Here is a 21,166-nt window from a genome sequence, read left to right as displayed (position 1 = left end):
AAAAGGTTTTTTTTTTTTTTTTTTTGTTTCTTTTTCCTTGGGATCTTGTTCCAACATTCGCCATTTCAATTTCAACCGTCTTCGTCTTTTGCCTCGTATCTGTTTATCGTATCCATATGGCTATTACCCATATCCAAATTCTTATGGTTGATGTACTTCTGGATCCCAGTAATTGAAGTGGGAGACTTCTACTATATCTTTGCCTACAAGCTGTTTGTTAGAATGTCTCTGAGAGTACTAAACCTTTAAGCAGATGGTTCTTTGTATTCATCTTGAATCAGAACTTATCGTTGCCCTCTAGTTTATATTTCTCAAAGCTTCGGTTTTTAATCAGACTTAAGTGAATCCCACAGATTCTTAATCCGATTTTTTTTTTTTCTTTTTTGCTTAAACGCAGGCTGCAGTCTGAATTGATGGGCTTGATGGTGAGTTTTTATCATCTTTCTTTCTCTTGCTGTAGATAAACAGATAGTGTGAATTGGTTTTTGTAGTTAAGATTTTGCTCATAAGGTCTTGACTTGGGGTGCTTTCAGATGGGTGGTGGTCCGGGAATATCTGCTTTTCCAGAGGAAGACAACATATTTTGCTGGAAAGGGACAATCACAGGAAGCAAAGACACAGTTTTCGAAGGGACTGAGTACAGACTCTCACTCTCTTTCTCCAATGATTATCCTTTCAAACCTCCAAAGGTTAAGTTCGAGACATGTTGCTTCCACCCCAATGTTGATGTCTATGGCAATATCTGCTTAGACATTCTTCAGGTAAAATGTACCTTCCATTTGTGTCTTTGCTCTACACAGTATTAGAGAAGAAGTGCCAAACCTAATCCACATTTTCGTATTTGCAGGATAAGTGGTCATCTGCTTACGATGTGAGGACAATACTATTGTCGATTCAGAGCCTCCTGGGAGGTAATAATCTATCGGGCATAATGTTTGATTTCCTGTAAAGTCTTGTTGTTGGCTGATCCAGTATCTGAGTTGTGTTCTTTTACATCTTTTTGGTGGTCAGAACCTAACATCAGCTCACCATTGAACACTCAAGCAGCTCAGCTCTGGAGCAACCAAGAAGGTGAAACAAACAGATGAGATAACAGTCATTATAAATCAAACGTCTTTGAAGTTCTTCCATTATGAATTTCTTATGTCTCTTTCGTTATCACTGTGCAGAGTATAGGAAGATGGTTGAGAAGCTCTACAAGCCTCCCAGTGCATGATTTCTGCAAGCTCTTCTGATCCATAAATCTCCACTGCGTTTGATGATTTCACATACAATCATTTTCCAGAAGAAACACTTTGTGTCATTCATTTGCTTTATTCTTTGTTTCTGAACATCAGCAGTTTCATCTGAACTTTACCTTAAGTTTTTTGACTTGAGCCGAATAATGGAAGAATGTGACAAGTGAGTTTTTCATAGAATAGTCAGAATTCAGAAAGATAATATACTTTATTTGTTTATTTTAAAATGGTGAAGAGTGAGATTTCCAGAGATTAATCAGAAGAGATGTTTTATTCATTTCACAAACGAAGAAAAAAGCACTCAATTTCGAAGTACAACTGCAGTTTTTTATTGTTGTAGTGAGAAATGATAATAAGCACACAGGTTTGACTATTCCACCAGATTTAAGAAAGGCCACGAACTTTTCCAGTGACGGTGTCAATATCAATCTCGTAGAAACATGGTCTTGTGGGAAGTCCAGGCATTGTGCTCATTGTACCAACCAGTGGATAGATGAAACCAGCTCCAATGCTTCCTCTTACATCTCTTATTGGCAACACAAACCCTGTAGGTGCTCCTTTCTTTGATGCATCGTGCGAGAATGAATATTGCGTCTTCGACATGCATATGGGAAGGTTCGAGAAGCCTTGTTGTGTGTACATCTCAATCTGTTTCTCTGCCTGCATTTACATATCACAGAAGAATAAAAATGGATTTACATAAGGAGGTTTCTTTTAGCAACAATGCAACAAAATTGAAGAAGTCGGTTTAGGAATCAATCACCTGGTCTGAGTATTCAACACCACTGGCTCCATATGACTTAGCTATGGCCTCAATTTTGTCTTTGATGCTAATGTCCAATGGGTAGAGGAACCTAAGTGGATGTGTAATGTTTTGACAAGCTTTTTCAACCGCAATACCAAGATCCACCTACAACATTTCCAAGAACAATCCATTTTTAAGCAGGGATCTCAGACAAAAAAATTGCATATACTGTCATCGTAAAGTATTAGTTTCTAAAGAGAGAAGATTACCGCTCCTTTACCACCATGAGCATGATGGGAACAAATCACAGCATCAAAAGCACCAGCATCCACTGAAAATTTCCTAACTGCATTTAATTCTGCTTCGGTATCCGTTGAGAACATATTCACAGCAACAACTACATTCACACCGTAAGCCTTTGTGTTTGAGATGTGCTTTGCTAGATTCACACATCCAGCTTCAACCAAGGAAACATTCTCGCTTACATAAGCACGATCAAGAGGCCTCCCGGCAACAACATCAGGTCCACCACCATGCATTTTCAAGGCCCTAACAGTTGCCACAACAATCGCACACTGAGGAGTTAGTCCGCTGTAACGGCACTTAATATTCATGAACTTCTCTGTCCCAATGTCAGAACCAAAACCCGCTTCTGTAACCACGAATCCACCAGGTCCCACCAGCTTTAAAGCGATTTTATCAGCAACAATCGATGAATTTCCATGAGCTATGTTTGCAAAAGGACCAGCATGAACAAGGACAGGTGTCCCTTCAAGTGTCTGCATGAGTGTTGGGTTTATAGCGTCTTTCATCAGAACGGTCAAGGCTCCTCCAACACCAAGATCATCAGCTGTTATCGGCTCTCCGGCCTTGCTGTTACCAACCACCATTTTACCAAGCCTCTCTCTCATATCACCAAGAGAGGTTGTCAAAGCCAAAACAGCCATAATCTCACTAGCAACAGATATATCAAAACCAGTTTCTCTGGTCATCCCTTTTTCCTCAGGTCCCTGACCAATAGTAATCTTCCTCAAGAACCGGTCATTAACATCCATCACTCTTCTCCACGTGATAGAAGCAGGATCAATATCAAGCCTAGCAAATTTCTTTATCTCCTCGGGAGTAAGCTCCTCAGGACTGGTCTTGGAGATCCCAAGCTTAGTCAATCTCCTGAACATAATGTCACTAAAACTACGCTTCCCTTCTTTATTAGGAGGACACAACCTATTAAAAAGAGCCTTGTCGGATTGAGATGTCTCATGGAAAATCCGAGTGTCGATAGCAGCAGCTAAGAGATTGTTGGAAGCAGTGATCGCGTGAATATCTCCAGTGAGATGAAGATTGAACTCATCCATAGGAATGACCTGACTATACCCACCACCGGCTGCACCTCCTTTGATTCCAAAGGTCGGTCCTTGTGATGGTTGGCGAAGACAAGTAACAACCTAAGCAACAACACTTCAGATATCAATAATACCAAAAGAGAAGTTCATGCAATAGCAAGAGAGAAAGATGTAAACCTTCTTATCGAGGTAAGCGCCTAAGGCTTGGCAAAGTCCAACAGTGGTAGTACTCTTGCCTTCTCCAAGAGGAGTTGGAGTAATCCCTCCAACAACAACATAGTAACCATCTTCTTGTTCTTGAAGCTCATCAAACGCAGACAACAAAACCTAAAAGAACAAATCATCAGTCAGTTAGATCAGAACACTGAACAACTAAATCAGAACGTCATAAGAGAAACAACCGACAAAAATAAGTAATAGAAAATGAACAAGTTAAAGAGAGCTAATTTTGGTATAAAAATGGTAAGAAGAAGCTAAAATCAATCGAAAGTTATAAACTTTGAACTTACGTAATAGCCTACTCAAAGCTCAATACACTTAAAACCCCCTTAGCAATATCTTGAAAACTATTATGTTTTTGAACAAAAACATGATCGAAACCAATTAGAAACAATATAACAAACAGTATCATACAGCCAAAAACAGAGTTCTTTCAGATCATTGTTCAATCAAATCTCAAAACATGTCACAAGTCCCAAACCGACAACAACCTAGAGACAGGGAGATACATATGAACAATTCATTTTTTTGAGAGAAATAAACAAAAAAGGGAAGTGAATACCTTAGCTTTATACTTGCCGTAGAGATCGTAGTGAAGTGTGTTGATATTGAGATCTTTGGCAATCTCAGAGATGTGTAAAGGCTCGACGGAATTAGCTATATCAATATCAGCCGGAACTGGTGAAACAACCTGAAGCTTTCTTGATGATGGACTCATCACTCTCTCTCTCTCTCTCTCTTCTAAGTTTCCTTCTCTTTTCGGTTTTTGGTCTCAAGTCTGATCTTTGCGTTGGAGAGAGAGAGAGGATGAGAATAAGATGATGGAAGAGGACGATGATGTTTTTTTATAATTTATTTTATTTTTAATTATTAGTTAACCCAAACCATAAACCCATTTTATGTTAACATTTACATGTTTATCCATAGTAAGTAGTTAGTAACCAATGAGAGGACGATGGTATTATTGTTTTTGGTTTTCTCTTTTATTTTTATACCTTTAACAATTCAAAACATATAATTATTGAAGGCAAGAGAAAGCGACGGTTTTGTCCTTAATCTATAAGCGCAGACACTATAACCTATATAGCATAAGGCCTACTATTATTGATTTTTTATTATTTATATTTGTGTCATCCATTTATTTAATTTTATGAGGATTTTATGTTTAAGAAAGAAGATAGCGAGCTAAACCAAGTATAGCTGAATATACCAACTTTAAAAATGTATATTTAACTATATAAAGTAAATGTATTGCATAGCCACATGTACCAACTATATGATGGTATATGTTCAACATCACGATCATTTTTATTCTGGTACATTGTTTGTCAGAATCTGACATTGACTAGATATATCCGGTGTTGATGAACAAAACTTTTTTTTTTTAGTATTAGAAATAAAAGTATTAAAATTGTTTTGTTGACTCATTTATGGTTAAAAAACATATCTATATCCAATATAAAGATATATTATATATGTTTAATGCATTCAATCTTATAATAGTTAGTTTTTTTTTAAAGTTCAAAACTTAAATAAAACTGAAAATAAATCATTAATAGTTTTTAAGATATTGAAACTTAATTTAAAACCGGAAAATTCATGTTATAATAAATAAAATATGGACAATATTTACTTAATATTGCAATTCTTTGGTAAATCAACATATATCTTTCTGAATACTAATTACTTTAGAATGGTATAGCATTTTAATTTGTTTGATGTATATTACACAGTTTTATATTGTTTGTTTGCTGTATTTGCATCATTATTTTTTGAAATATTTTAAAATAATTATAATATTGTCATTGTAAGAAAATAAAATTTATTAATTTTACCAACCACATAAATTTAGTTTTACTAATCCACCGATGTGGAACATTAAAACACACATTGTTTTCTTCATAGATTGAGTAATATATTTTCGTTTTTTAATATTCAAATCACAACATATGCAGCACAAGTTATAAGGTTAGTTTCAAATTTGTACTTCTCAATTAATATAGTAGGATATGTGGTAAAATAAAAGTTTTAATATCTGAAAAATATATTAATGATTTTTAATTTATTTAAAGTTAAGTTTTACAATTGAAAAAAACTATTATAAGATTGATTGCATTAACAAATGTAAAATATATCTTTATAATGAATATAGATATTTTGTTAATTAATAAAAGGCCATAAAAATGTGTTGATCAACATCGATCAACGTCGGTCAAACATGGTCAACGCCGGATCCTGACAAACAGTGTACCGGAATAAAATGATCATGATGTTGAGCACATGTCATCATATAGTTGGTATATGTGACCATTCAATACATTTAATTGGTGTAATTGACAATACATTTTTAAAGTTGGGATGTGTGGCCTTGTATTGAGCTATACTTCGTGTAGCTGAACATCTTTTTCCTATATTTAATCCATAGTCCAATTTTCACTTTTTTCAAAAAGTATTGTATTTACAGAGGTTCTAGTTTAATATTATATATATATATATATATTTATTATTTGTAAATTTAACCCAAACTATATGTATAACTTAGTAATTTGAATATTTGATCAAACGTCAATTAAAATCAGCTAACCTACTCTCGCAATATTAACTATCTATTCAATGAACTAGCTAGATCTTAAACTTTCGTTTGAATCTAGCAAACCAAGCAAACATTAACAAGTAAAAGTTTGATTTATTCATAAAGTGGCTTAAATTTCAATTCTTGTTGGCTAAGGATCACAAACCCTATGTTCTTTTCAATCAACTCAACAACACTTTAGTGCCCGATGAATTAAACCTAAAATCTTAATTGAAGTGATCAGTCTAGCTTACACATTAATAACAAAAATAAATAAAGAACAACAAGATCAATCCACAATCTTACAACCTAGCAACGATTAATCATAGAAACCTTCTGAAATCCTAAACCAAATTAAGGATGTACTCAGATATGGAAAAACAAGAAAAGAAAATCAATGATGAAGAGAACATAACTAAATTGCAAAATAACATATAAAGAATGGGGTTCACAAATCTTCTCAAAAACAAGGCCAAGAGAAGAAATAATCTCTCCAAGCTTACAATAGCAGAAAATAGAATAGAATAAATGTCATATCTCTAGAGGCCGAGCTTCTAACAAATTAAAACAATGAAAGTTGGTTTAAAACGAAAAACGAAAGCTTGAATCGGGGCCGAGACTAGTCTCCTACATAGATGGACCGATCCATGTCTCTCTGGTCTTCTCGGGTCAACGCAAAAATATCGTGTAAAAGAATGGGGACCAATCAGTCCTTCATGTGGAGCTGTCGGTCTTGAGACACTGGATTCTACGTCTGCTTCATTTCCTCACTGGATTGATCTTTCTTCATTGTATTGCTTATAACTTTCAATTTCACCGTTAAATGTTTTTCAAATAACATGGAAATAACAGTTAACATTTTCATCTAGCTTGTGTCAAAAATGGAGAAAGATCTATCGGTGGGAAATTTTTCGTTTGAGGCCAAACTTCTGAAGTTTCTACTGGTTTGTACTATCTCCAAATGCATCTTTTCGTCTCAAAACAAACTGTAAAACTCACTTTGACTTAATAAAATATTCAAAAGAAATATAAAAATAATGGCTTAAACTCTATAAAATACGACACATCAATATTATGATTGAATATTTAAAGTTAGAAGTATCAATGGAAATTAGCACTTTTATCTAACTCATCTTACATCAAACTAATCCCACCATATCATCCACAAACTCTTAAAGTTTGTTTATCAAAATATTTTTTTGTCACATGGAAATATTGATTTTTCTAAAAACTAAAATTTTTAAAATTATAATTATAATAAGGGTAAAAAAAAAATTACAATTAATTTTTAGTTAAAATATCTTATTTTTATTTTTAATGATATATTTTACTTATTTTTTCTTTTTTTTCCACCAAACATTAATCTAGAAACTAACTCCAAGATTGGTTGCCCAAACCGGAGGATAAGAGTTTACAAATATTTTATTTATTTTATTTTATTTTTAATGATATATTTTATTTCTTTTTAGATAACTAAGAAGTCTTTATTGTTGTAATATTGTTAAAATACATTACATATTTATTATAATAAAATTTTGTGGTGTTTAAAAAATAATAAAATGATGATTTAAACTTGTGTTGTAGCACCATGATATTTTATACTTTTAATATTAATATCGATCAAAAGTCGTCCTGCCATATACCATTTTTTGATATTTTAAATACTTTATAAAATTTAAACATATCGATAATAATATTAAAACTAAAGTTAAAAATTTATTATTTTTTATATATTGAAATGGTTCGAACTAATCAAAATACAAACTTTTAATTTTGATGCTTATTAAGTTAAGATTCTTGCTTATTCGAAATTTGATTCATAATATGACTGTAAAGGATTGTCTAAATAATGCAAAACAAAAGCTAGGCTTTTTTAAAACAATATTGTGTATTACTGTGTATGATGATTCATAGCAATTAAAAAGAAAATCAAACAAACATTATATGAAAAATCATAATTTTAATTCTTGACAAAATCTTCTAGATATCTATATTATTAATTATGGAATATTAATTGTGTTGGGTTGTATGAATAGTAAAAATTAGTTGTAAGGTTGTTTTGATACATGTATATAAGAAATAATACAGATTCCATATATACCATTAATGGGTTTAACTTTTTTTTTTGTGTTGAATGTGATGACATTTCATGTAATACCTTACTAAACTAATGTTACTATATAAATTGTGGCTTTTGATGAACGTACAACAAACTAAAAGTCAAATATGAATAATGTGTGAAGATGAACTAAACTCATAAAATTGAAGAATTGAATGAAGTTTGAGAAAACCCCATGAACTAAAATTGAACAAACAAACACATCAAAATCAAAAATACCAGGCTAGAGAAATGTAAACAGAATTCATTATTCTAGCTATTGAAAAGAAATTTGAATCTTAAAAATGAATGATGTGGGAAGATGAGACAGAAACAAAGAGGATGGAGAAGAAAAATGTGAGGTTGGTAAAGAGTAGTAATATACATATGAAAAGTAATTTTACCATAATTTATTACATGTAATATCCAAAAAAATGTGTTAAAAAGACAGAGTTATAAGTAATTTTCCCATAATTTATTTGGTTTTAATTAAATTACAAAATTTCTTTCCTCGTTAATGAGATGGTATGTGATGACGTGGGGAATCAAGGTTGCTTTGTTTTATTAATCTGAAAAAAAAAAATTCTTAGAAAATTATATATATTTCTTGATTGGATTTGCGCACTCTCATTGGTTGATAACTTGATACTAATTCTCTCGGATTGGCATCTGAACTAATAATTAACGGTTGATTTTATAGTCTATCTCTCTGTTGTTGATATTATTGTCCCTAACGCTACAACAAAAATGTTCAATTTCTTCAATTAATTTGTATCAAAAAATTAAATGATATTAATTTAAATTAAATATTTATAAACGATACAAAAATTATATATTTAACATCAGTTGTAATAACTAATGCTATTATGATTTGTGTTACATCGGTTCATTAAAACTGATGCAAATCTAGATCTATATATTTTGCATCACTTAATAGTACTGATACAAATATAATGATTTACATCATTTAGAATATGATACAAATTTTCAGTCAATTACAATTACAATTAAAAGTGACGTAAATACTATTTGTCAACGTCCCACTGAAAAAGAACCTTGGTATTTTTTATTATGTAAAAAATGGTAAGTTTTTTTTGTTTTTTTTTTTCGTCAAAAAAGAAATTATATAGATGATAAAATGTAATCGTTACAAAGAGTTTCTGCTAACCAAACAGGAGGATGGAAACAAGCAGAATAAAAAGGATCTGTACTACATCCAAATTTTGCTAATACATAAGCTGTTTTATTACAATTTCTAGGAATGTATGAAAATTGGATATTCTCAAAAAACTGAGACCAGTGTAAAATATCTTGATAAACACCATCAATTGAAGCAACATATATTGATTTATGCTGCATCTTAATAAGTATCTCGCAATCCCCTTCGAAAGTAACTTGTCTTATTCCCCGTATCCACGTTTGCTGCATCGCATATAGCAAAGCTTTCCCTTTAGCTTCCAAAGGTGATGATGCAAATCTCATGTTCGCAGCACCCCAACCATTGGAGATTCCTCTGTAATCACGTAAAATCCACTCACCTTGTGTCTCGTAAGTTAAGGGATCAAAACTTGCATTGAAATTGCACTTAAGCATAGGTTGAGGAGGCCTATTAACAGAAACAATTTTTATAGTTTTTATATTAATTAATAAAATTTAAAAACACTTCTTTTCTGAAAATAATATTATTTTATTAATTTTAATATCAATTATATAAGTGATGTTAAAATAATTTGCAAATATTTAAAATAATTGAAACAATATATATATATATATATATATATATATATATATTTTATTGATCATTGGTGAATTTTATTTGTCTCGAATCGACCTAACTTCTTTCTAAGAGAGATGCGTGGGGTCTAATCTCCTTACCAATTTTTCCTTCTTACCCCTCTCTCTCTCACTCTCTTTTATCACTAATTTTCTCGTTCAATCCCTGAATAAACCAACTGGTGAAAGCAATCTCTCTACACCGTTCTCAACTAACCAGCCTTTTAAAAATTTACTGCCTATAGCCTTAGTATTCCTAGCGCCAGCTCGGGCTGTTCGAACCCACCTTCATCTTTGTCGTAGCCGTACTCGCCATTCTTCTTCTTTGTCTTTCTCCTTTTCCCTCTTTCACTTATAATCAATAGATCTTCTATATTTTTTTGTATAATTGCATTGTAATTATAATTTTCTTACATTCTAAAAAATATTTTACTATATTTTAAAGGACAATTCTTGGGTTCACCCCTATACCTTTCTTATTCATCCCCTCTTAGTTAAGGAAACAACTTATTGATGAAAAAAACAAATTCTGTATATCAATTAAATTTAAAATTCTTAATTCTAAACATTATATTATAGTTTTAAATTATAGCATTTAAACCCAAATCACTTTTTCTATGAACCCAAACTAGGTAACAACCCAGACATAATGTGGATAAATCAATTCAAATAAAATTATTATGTAGGATTTGATATTTGTTTTTGTAAAACAAAATATGTAAATAATTCTTTATATTGTTTTATTCAAATTTACGTTTATTTTTATATAGAAATATGTTTCCTACGTGAAATATTTGAAAGTAAATAATAATTTTAACGCGGTGAAAAAAATTGTATGAAATTTATTTTAATAAAACATGAAAAATTATTAAATTTTTAAAAGAATTTTTTTTTTGTTTTTTAAAGAAGTATAATATAGTTTCAAATCAAATGAATACAAATAGTTTAATTTATTTAATAAATTTGTATTTAAATATGTAATGGCATAAATGTAATTAACATTAATTAATAGGGTTTAGTTGCTAAAATGTGCTTCAAGCTCTCTGGCGACGACACATCAGATTTTTTCAAAAGTGCTTCTTTATTAATATATAGGGGATTAAAATACATTTTTATTTAATTGTAAAATCTAAACCCTAGCCACTATTTTTATAAACCCAAACCGACATATAATTTTGTTTAATTGTAAAATCTAAACCCTAAGCACTCTTTTGTAAACCCAAACCGACATATAATTTCGTTTAATTGTAAAATCTAAACCCTAAACTCTAAGCACCTTTTTGTAAACCCAAACCGACATATAGTTTCATTTAATTGTAAAATCTAAACCCTAAACTCTAACCACTCTTTTGTAAACCCAAACCGACATATAATTTTGTTTAATTGTAAAAACTAAACTCCAACCACTTTATTGTAAACCCAAACCAACATATGATTTCGTTTAATTGTAAAATCTAAACTCTAATCATTATTTTATAAACCTAAACAAACATAATTTTCTTAATGAAAAATCTACAGAATTGGTTTCCTTAATTTGTTTTGTCTTTTTATTTTAAGTTTGATTTATTTTATAAATATGATATGACATGGCAGTTTGTTGTATTTTGATTGGTTAACTAAGAGGGGGTGAATAAGAGTGGTCCTAAGAATTTTTCTATTTTAAATGAATTATTATATTATACATTATTTATTTATAGTTGAACATTTATTTGTTGATAAGTGGTTGGATCAATTGTAGTATTTTTTATAGATACATACTTGTGTTTTATCATTTAAAAAATATATGAAAACCTAATTGATCAAAGAGTCATATATGTAAGAATTACAAACATATGAGTATGAATGATCAAGAGAGAAAGAGAGAAAGAGAGAGCGGCTAGGTTAGAATAGAGGAGAAGGAGAGATTTTCATTCCTTGAATAATAATGACCTAGTTACAAACTACTTATAGGGATAAAATGAAGTATATATAAGGAAACTACTAGAATGTACATTTATAATCGTAAGAAGAACAGGTTCTTATATCTTAAGAATAACACGTTCTTATATCATAAAGAGAACGCGTTCTTATAACATAAGGAAAACATGTTCTTAGTGTGTTCATGTTTACACTCCCCCTCAAGCTTAACCATTTGGAACAGAGGTTAAGCTTGAAACTATGAACACCCACCTTATTAAAAACCTTAGTATGGAAAACCCATTTGGGACAAAAACATACTAAGGGAAGAAGAGTTTGCAGTCAATAGCTTAGGGTCTTCATCGGTGGCATGGTTAGGTCCATAAGTCCAAGTTTGGAGTGTATATACTTGCAAACCTTGGGGCTTGCTGCTTTGGTGAAGATGTCTGCCAGTTGTTTAGAACTCTTGGTGTAACATGGCAAGATAACTCCTAACTGAACTTTTTCTCTGACTTTGTGACATTCCACTTCTACGTGTATCGTCCTTTCATGAAATACTGAGTTTGATGCAATGTGAATGGCAGCTTCATTGTCACAATGCATTGTGATCGGATTTGGAGTCTCGATGCCTTGATCCTTCAAGGGAGATTTGAGCCACATGAGTTCGGTTGTTGAGTTTCCTCATTGCCCTGTATTTATACTCTGCACTTGAGAGAGAGACCGCATTTTGTTTCTTACTCTTCCAAGTGACAGAATTTCCTCCAACAAATGTGCAATAACCAGTTGTTTAGTGTCTATCTTCATGATCCCCAAAATAATCTGCATCATAGTATCCTACCAGCTCTGCATTTCCATTACATACCATCCATATGTCTTGTCCTGGTGATCCTTTGAGATACTTGAGTATTCGGCTCACCATTTCCCAATGATGTACTGTTGGCTTTTGCATATGTTGACTCACCTGGTTCACAGCAAAACATATATCAGGTCTAGCTATGGTGAGATAAATAAGCTTACCTACCAACCGTCGATACTGTTTTACATCTTCGAAAGGGGCATCATTCAGCTCCCCTTACGATTAGCCTTGTAGATTTCTTCAAGTGGTGTTTCAACTGGTTTTGATCCAAGTTTACCTGCCTCATTCAAAAGATCAAGTGTGTACTTTCTTTTCGACAAGAAGATTCCTTCTTCAGAAACGACAAACTTCTATCCCAAGAAAGTACTTTAGTTCTCCAAGATCTTTGATATCAAAAACTGATTTAAGGTAGAGTTTGGTATCTTGAATACCTACCATGTCATTCCAGGAGATGATAATATCATCAACATATATAAGAATGATTATAATACCTCTTTGGCTTGGATAAGTGAAAAGAGTGTGATCAGCTTCTGATCTTCTAAATCCATTTTTCATCAATGTTGAGCTGAGTTTATGATATCAAGCTCTTGGTGATTGTTTCAGCCCATATATTGCTTTCTTTAATTTAAACACCTTACCGGGACCAATAGTACCTTCAAGACCTGGTGGTGGTCTCATATAGACCTCATCTTCTATTTCTCCTTGTAAGAACGCGTTCTTCACATCTATCTGCCACAATTCCAAAGAAAGATTAGTAGCTAATGATATCACTACTCTTACTGTTTGAAGCTTGGCCACTGAATCAAATGTGTCACAATAGTCTTCTCCATAATTTTGAATGAACCCTCTTGATAAGATTCTGACTTTATATTGTTCTATCCCCACATCACTCTTATACTTTATAGTGAATATCCATCGAGATGTCACAGCTTTCTTCCCTTTTGGTAAATCAGCTTCCTCCCATGTGTGATTCTTCACCATTGCGTTAGTCTTATCTCCAAACACATCACGCCAAACTTTATGTTCTTTAGCTTCCTCATAACTTCTGGAATCCAATGCTTATCAATTTGAGTGAGAAACACTTGATGTTCAACAAGGAAATGTGCCAGAATCCATACAGCGTGTATAGAGTGAGCAACTGCCTTATTATTGTAGTAGATGAACGCGTTTTTCCAGTTTGATGGAGCAGACTTGAGTCTTTCACTTCGCCGGAGGTGAATAACCTCAGTAGCCTCAGTAGTCTCATCCTCTGTAGCCTCAACCTGAGTTGGATGTTCTTCCACATGATCTTCTTCCCCTAATATAGGTTCTTCTCCCCTGGAAGCAAGATCATCCTCCCTGGATACAGGTTCTTCACCTTGAGAGTTCAGTTCGTCTTCAGCTTTACCATAATCATCTGCTTCTTGACTATGAGGATTATCGGTTTCATCCAGAGGAGAACAAGGTTGATGTAATGTTGTCGGTTCACTCTCAGACTCGACTGAATAATGATGTTGTAGAGGCTGAGGTTGATTATTCGCAACTCCAAGCCTTCCAAAAAGAATACGAAGATTATCTGCTCTGTCTGATGAAGAGTAGGAAAGATCTTTCAAATCCTCCCAATTACTTGTATCATAGAATCCCTTGGATTCTAAGAACTTGACATCCCTTGAGACTAGAACCCTCCTAGCTTCAGGTTCATAACACTTATATCCCTTTTGAGTACTAGAGTAGCCAACAAACATGCATTTGACACTCTTAGCTTCAAGCTTGTCACGCTGTTCACCTGGTTTTAAGACATAACACACACATCCAAATACACGTAAGTGATTGATAGACGGTTTAATTTTGTTAAGTACTTCAAATGGAGAGATATCACTCAGTATTTTTGTTGGAGTTCGATTGATCATGTAGCATGATGTTACAACAACATCTCCCCATAACTTCTTTGGTACATTTGTGTGGAACATCATAGATCGAGCGACCTCCATGAGATGTTTATTCTTCCTTTCAGCTACGCCATTTTGTTGGGGTGTATAAGGATAACTTGTTTGGTAAAAAATCCATGTTTGGCCAAATGTTGTTTGAATGCATGACTTGTATACTCCCCACCATTATTTGATCTCAAAATTTTATTCTTGGCATTATAATGGTTAGTCACATATTTCTGAAAGTTTAGAAAAACATCAATAGTTTTATCCTTAGAAGGATGCAAAGTTAGCCAAGTATATTTTCATTTTTCATCAATAAAAGTAACAAAATATTTCTGATTTCACGAGATAAGCAAGGTGAAGTCAAACCATCATAATGAATTAAGTCAAAACAATGTTCATATATAGTTGAAGACTTAGGAAAAACAGCTTTACAATGTTTACCAAGGATGCAAGCTTCACAATCGTTATTCTTAAACAAAATACTAGGCAATAAGAGTTCCAAAGCAAGAAAATGGGGATGACCAAGTCTAGCATGCCACACTGAACTATTAGTCTTATCAATTATTGACTTAAAACATGAAGAAAGGGAAGTAGATAGGTTTGAATCCTCAAGCACATAAAGATCATCTTTAGTGGTTCCTTTGCCAAGCACTCTAATTGTTTTAATATCCTTAAAATAAACATCATTAGGACCAAATATTGCATAACAATTAAGATCATTAGTCGCCCTTTTAGCTGATTACAAATTAGAGGTGAAGCTAGGCATATAAAAAGCTTTAGAGGTTTTATCGAATTAAGTTCCCAATTCCTTCAATAGGTACTTTATCTCCATTGGCTATGATCACATTTCCTAAAACCGGTTTTATATCACTAATTAGTTTCGAATCACTAGTCATATGGTGAGAGCCTCTAGAATCAACAATAAGGGGTTTCGTAGCATTGAGAGTAAGATATGCATTACTTTTAGAGCCTTGATGAGTGCATCGAGATCAGATTTTCTCACCAACTCCGAGGAGACTGCTAACGCTGATCTGTTTCCTTCAGTGATTTGAGAAACCCCTGGAGCTTGTGCTTCACCATATCCACTCGCTTGATTCGCTCTTGGATTAGTTCCTCTCGGCCGAAGATGTGGATGGAGAACCCAACATTTCTCCTTAAGATGTCTGGCTTCTTGCAATGATCACATATGAGCCGATTCTTTCCATCATTCCTATAGTAGCCCTTGTTTGCAACAACTACCTCTCCTTTGTTGGCTCCAAACAGACCAATGGAACAATGCTCCTTTTGAATTTGATTGCACACATAATCGAGACTTGGAAACTCGTCAAAACGAAGGATATGCTTGATGAGGTCATTGTATGACAAATTCAACGTCAATATCAGGCCAAACACCTTATCTTGTTCACAGCGTTCATTTAGAACCATTGGATCCACCGAGCTAGGTCTTAACATTTCCAACTCTGCCCAAAGAGATCTGAACTTCCCAAAGTGTATAGTAAACTCCATGTCTTCCTGGTTGAGATTGTTGATTGCTTTCTTAACCTCAAACACACAACTCAGATTAGAGACATTACCAAATACATTCTTTAGGGTATCCTAAAGATCCTTAGTCGTCTCACAATATGAGTATGACTCAAGAATCGGAGCATCCAAAGAATTTTGGATGAAGGCTAAAACACTTTGGTTCTCTTGGAACCACTTTTCATTGTCACACAAAACGATCTCCTTTCCTTCTTGTTTGGTCGTCGTCTCTTTCACAGCTTCATTGCTCTCAATGTGCTTCCAGAGCCCACGACCGCACAATGCTGTCTTTGTGGTTCTTGCCCATAGCAAGTAGTTTCCACCTTTGAGTGTAAATGATTAGGGTTTTGCTGAGATCCATGATGAGATTCTGGTGCGGAAGATGAAGATTTGATAATAAACACAATAGGAGCGTTACTGCTCTGATACCATGTCAAAATTACAAACATATGAGTATGAGAATAATAGAGAATGAGATAGAATGATCAAGAGAGAAAGAGAGAAAGAGAGAGCGGCTAGGTTAGAATAGAGGAGAATGAGAGATTCTCATTTCTTGAATAATAATGACCTAGTTACAAACTATTTATAGGGATACAACAGAGTATATATAAGGAAACTACTAGAATGTACATTTATAATCGTAAGAAGAACATGTTCTTATAAGCTTATATCCTAAGAAGAACACGTTATTATATCATAAGGAGAACGCGTTCTTAGTGTGTTTATGTTCACAATATATACTTGTTGTCGTAAGCTGTGATGAATTCTCATCTCTTCCTTTCAATAGTTTTATGCTTTACAACTTTATTTCATATTCTCATATGTTTGTAAATCAAATGTATGTTTAATATTTTCTCTTTTGTGGGAGTAGAATCCCACACTCGCTGATCTTAGTGGTCGAAAACGAGGCGAATCTCAAGAACAAGTTTGTGAGAAATTATGTTCGTTTCGATCTCAACATTCAAGTTGTAACGCTCGATCTCTTAATTGACCGAATCTCTCTAAAAACCGAGAATTTCTTTTCAACTCCGGACTTCTCGCTTTTCTCACCACCTTGAAGACCCAAACTCCCCCGGGTCTCTAGAGCTGAACGGTCCTGAGCTAGGCCTCTTTATCACCAAAGTCTGGACCTTTAGTGACACTTGTCATAAATGTGGTCTCAAAGTCAATGTGCTAACTATTAACCGTAGATCCGAACACAGGAAAAATTTATGTGTGAGATTTGAATTTTTAACCTAAACACAAAACACCTAACTATTTAAGAAGAAAGAAAAGAAGGCAAAGGTTGAGGTCGCACTCATATAAGAGGAAGGAGAAACGGCGGAGGCTCCTCAGCCTTACTCCTCATGGGGAGAGGAGATCAATCCATGAATTCCACAAACTCTCTGCCTTATACACAATCTACATTAATTTTATATCTTCAAGGACGAAGATGATTAATTCATCGGTCACATTTCTTCTTCCACCTTGTCGATTTATCGCATTCAGTCACACCTCATAGAAAGATGTTTCTAACCCATCCAACTTAAACACTTATATGTTCTTCTCTACAGGAAGGACGATTTCAGGAGCCAGCGGAAGAAACAAGCAAGAACTTTGCCTTTTTAAACTCCTTAGTGATCGAAACAACTACTACATGGTTTCTGACGGTCCAAGTCCAACACAACCAAAGTTACCTAATGCGAACGAATTGAACAGTCTTAGAGAAACGAAATTTAATAAATGTATTTTGAACATCATTCTTTTTGAAAGGTGCTACAAAGCAAAGATAGAAAAAGAAGTTATTCTTTAGTAGGGAGGCTTTGGCACTAAAAAAAAAGCAACAAAAAGAAGAAGCAATAGAAATTGACATTCTATTAATCGTCATCATTACCTTTACATTGTGTTAATCATTTCTTAAACAGCCTTCCAAATACACATCACAAGGATAGAAAGTACCAAAGAATATATAAACCCTTCCTAAACATTTACACAAAAACTATATTTAGAAAATAATAATTAACAACAAACAAATATTGAATAATTTATTTACACACACTGACTGACGCACATAACCAATTTTTATATATAACCATAAATACGAACGGATCACGATAATGAATTCATGACTGTAAAGAGGCAACGAGGAGAGCAGAGCCAATGCTTGAACCATCTTCCATGGCTTTAACGACTACGTATTGACTCACCTCTTCTCCTAATATCTCAACCAGAGCTTCTTCCATGTATTCCCTAAACATGACATAGTTCATGTACAAACCTCCTTCTACTGCAACAACTGTTCTTTTCTGCATTTGGATTTCGCCTCTGCTTCTCCCGCTCGTGATTCCTCCGCTTCCATCTCGCCCTATCTTCTTCAATATTCCTGCAATTCCTGCTGCTGCTAGCCTCCCTGCTCTTCGTGTAACCACGTCACATACTTTCACCACTAATTTTCTCACCTTCAGTGGGACATCCGGTACCTGTTTTGTTCATTCATAACAAGTTTTATTACATTTTCTACCTTCAAGTTCCATAAAAAGGCGCAATAATAGTGAACATGTTGACTTACCCCCAAGTCTTTCAAGATTCTTGCTACTTCTAGTAGCTCAGGTGTGTCATCTTCATGCATGGCTGAGACTGAATTTGTACTAAGAGATAGAAGTATACATGCTTAGACGTTTTGATATAGAGTAAACAGTACTGAGAGATGGAAGGTACTTGATGTGAGATCAAATTAGACAACAATCAGTTGTAAAGATGACATGTACCTTAGAACGTAAGGCTCAGATAATACGGACGTGGTGGGTCCAAAGACATCAGACTCTTGAGACATGCGAAGAATTACTCTACGAACAATGTCACCCAGATACATTCCTGATATCATCTTCTCAAAACCCTATTAAAGAAAACCCCAAAAGATCTTAATGCTAATAGATTAACCTGATAATAATAACTCATGGTGCAATACAAAACATGAAAAAAAAGGGAAAGCAAGGCAAATAATACCATATCATTTGAATTTGAACTCTCTGCATCCAAGTCAGTGTCATATGAAGTTCTAGGCAGATGAGAGGACCAAAAATTACCCCACTCCATATTGACTACCTGAAAATTACGAAAGAATCTTTTACATTTATTTCTCTGGGAACTAAAGCATGATAGCTGGTTTCTCAAAATAGTTCTTCGTACCATGCTTCCAGAAGTTGTAAGCAGACCCTGACACTTGATTATGGCATCAGTTCGTTCCAAGTAACATGCATTACTACCTGTCCCAAATACAACTGCTACTACCGTGTCTGGATCATGATAATATCCAAGTGACAGGGCTCCAACAGTATCATTTACCTGCTCAAAAGAGAAAACAGAAATTATAACCAAGCATCATTTCATAAGAATTTCTCGCAGCAGCTACATAGACATTTTGATTGGAGTTCTGCTAAGGCGTATTGTAAAAGAGGTAAGAAAAAGATATATGTTCCAGTGACAAAGCACTTACAAGAGCCGCAACATGCATATTTAGGCCTCTTCGGTCCAGCGCATCTTGTAGACATTCAGCTATTTCTTTCCCAACCTAAAACAGTAAGGCATATACGATCATATTACAGTTTAGCTTATGCTGTACTCACACCAAATTCCAAGAGGTGGACTACATTGCCACAAAATCATAACACAGCTAATAGTTAAGCTAAAGGTCATCCACTCTTGTTAACCCAAGAGCACTATCAGGATATTAGATAGAATTTTGATAGTAGAGAGAGTAATTCGATCGAGTTGGTACGAGTTGAAGTTATTCTTAAAATTAACAAAAATATCTTAAAGAAAACCACAGGTTGCAAAGAATATAAGAAGTAATGTAAGTATCATAAGACTTACCATTTCACTAATCTCAAAACCTTTGGTCCATTTAATTAGAACTCCTGAAGAAATAGAAGTATGCTTGAGAGGGTATGAAAACGTAAATGCAAGTTCCCTTTTAACACCTTGTGAATCGGACCCGTTTTCTTCTTTTTCGATAAACCTTTCCAAGGAGAAGGCGAGAAAGTTGAAAAGAACCTGCAATCATGTGAACAAAAAATCAACAGAGACCAAATTTACTGGTTTACATTATACATAACAAGCAAGGACTGGTAAAATAATAAGCAAAAATAGTCACCTCGCTGGTGCTGTTCATCAGATGTGAAGGTATTGGATGTCGTTCAACATCTTGAACATCTAGATAGGACCTTTGAGCACCGAGATGAACTCTTAAAATCCTAAAATAAGTGCCACCAAGGTGAAGTGCATAATACGTTCCTTTCTCCCTCCTGAAATAAAAGCAGTCAGTCAGTGCAATCCAACACACAACTGCAATGATTGGATGTAAACTATTTGAACAAACAGGCTAGTTGTGACAATTATGAGTCTACAAAAAAAAAAAAAGAAATGAAATACGTTTCCTCAAATAAAAAGAGAGAATCCAATGGCTACAATATGAAGAAACCAGTTCATTTTCGTTTGAGCAGTAGCAATCTAGTAGATAGGAACAAGATACGAAAGTAAAGGTAAGAGATAAGAGAGAAGGAAAAGAAAAGGAGAAGTCCTTAAAAGCTTTTACAGGATATTTAAATAAAATTCACATAAACGAAAAGAAGAGAACAGAATCAAAGGATCTGTTTTTTTTTGCACAAAATGGTACCCACTGACACTTCTTTAATTCCCTGGCTCCCTCCAACTAAAGCTCAAACACGAGAGACCCTTACCACGACCAGGAACGAGCTCGTTGAGCAAGTGATTGTCATATATATAAGAATCAAGCAACAAAACATTCTATTTTACTGCATTGAGCAAACAGTAAAATTAAGGACTTTGGTGAGATCATGCAATGTAGAGTAAACAGAAAGAACCTGAGATCACTAAATCTTGATAAATCAAGAACCAAACCGAAGAGAACAGAAGAAAGGAATCATCTTTCACACATTACTCAAATCAATGTTAAGCATGAGATCCTTAATCAGCAAAAAAAAAAAAAAAAAA

General features: G+C 33.8%; 3 protein-coding genes across 3 annotated transcripts in view; 1 reads left to right on the top strand and 2 right to left on the bottom strand.

The window, feature by feature from the left end:
• LOC104777978 (ubiquitin-conjugating enzyme E2 20) overlaps positions 1-1,440 on the top strand; it is a 2,011-nt gene extending 571 nt beyond the window's left edge. The window contains exons 2-6 of the mRNA XM_010502314.2: positions 398-425; positions 534-761; positions 848-911; positions 1,012-1,071; positions 1,170-1,440. Coding sequence (XP_010500616.1) covers positions 398-425; positions 534-761; positions 848-911; positions 1,012-1,071; positions 1,170-1,216 — 427 coding nt within the window. The 3' untranslated portion in view covers positions 1,217-1,440. The remainder of the gene's footprint in view (positions 1-397; positions 426-533; positions 762-847; positions 912-1,011; positions 1,072-1,169) is intronic.
• LOC104777977 (formate--tetrahydrofolate ligase) lies at positions 1,491-4,379 on the bottom strand. Its single transcript, XM_010502313.2, has 5 exons — positions 4,108-4,379; positions 3,504-3,653; positions 2,253-3,428; positions 2,002-2,148; positions 1,491-1,898 (listed from the first exon to the last, which is right to left on the bottom strand). Exons 1-5 carry the CDS (start codon positions 4,261-4,263, stop codon positions 1,623-1,625), a joined length of 1,905 nt encoding a protein of 634 aa, XP_010500615.1. The 5' UTR covers positions 4,264-4,379; the 3' UTR covers positions 1,491-1,622.
• Positions 18,120-21,166, bottom strand: part of LOC104779275 (hexokinase-3-like) — a 3,717-nt gene continuing 670 nt past the window's right edge. Inside the window, exons 2-9 of the mRNA XM_019240864.1 lie at positions 20,307-20,534; positions 20,027-20,206; positions 19,650-19,724; positions 19,343-19,498; positions 19,160-19,258; positions 18,922-19,049; positions 18,723-18,801; positions 18,120-18,633 (exon numbers count right to left, since the gene is read on the bottom strand). Coding sequence (XP_019096409.1) covers positions 18,277-18,633; positions 18,723-18,801; positions 18,922-19,049; positions 19,160-19,258; positions 19,343-19,498; positions 19,650-19,724; positions 20,027-20,206; positions 20,307-20,534 — 1,302 coding nt within the window. The 3' untranslated portion in view covers positions 18,120-18,276. The remainder of the gene's footprint in view (positions 18,634-18,722; positions 18,802-18,921; positions 19,050-19,159; positions 19,259-19,342; positions 19,499-19,649; positions 19,725-20,026; positions 20,207-20,306; positions 20,535-21,166) is intronic.

The sequence above is a fragment of the Camelina sativa genome, chromosome 3 (assembly GCF_000633955.1).
Source record: "Camelina sativa cultivar DH55 chromosome 3, Cs, whole genome shotgun sequence".
NCBI lineage: Eukaryota > Viridiplantae > Streptophyta > Magnoliopsida > Brassicales > Brassicaceae > Camelina > Camelina sativa.
Note: the sequence above shows the minus strand (reverse complement) of the source record. Positions and strands in the feature narration are given on the sequence as shown.

Excerpts from the sequence above, each read along its gene's own strand:
- LOC104777977 (XM_010502313.2), bottom strand. The coding sequence starts at position 4,263 with ATGAGTCCATCATCAAGAAAGCTTCAGGTTGTTTCACCAGTTCCGGCT. Across the intron at positions 2,149-2,252 it reads CTCATGGTGGTAAAGGAGCG|GTGGATCTTGGTATTGCGGT; the intron begins GTAATCTTCTCT and ends GAAATGTTGTAG. Across the intron at positions 1,899-2,001 it reads GTGTTGAATACTCAGACCAG|GCAGAGAAACAGATTGAGAT; the intron begins GTGATTGATTCC and ends ATGTAAATGCAG.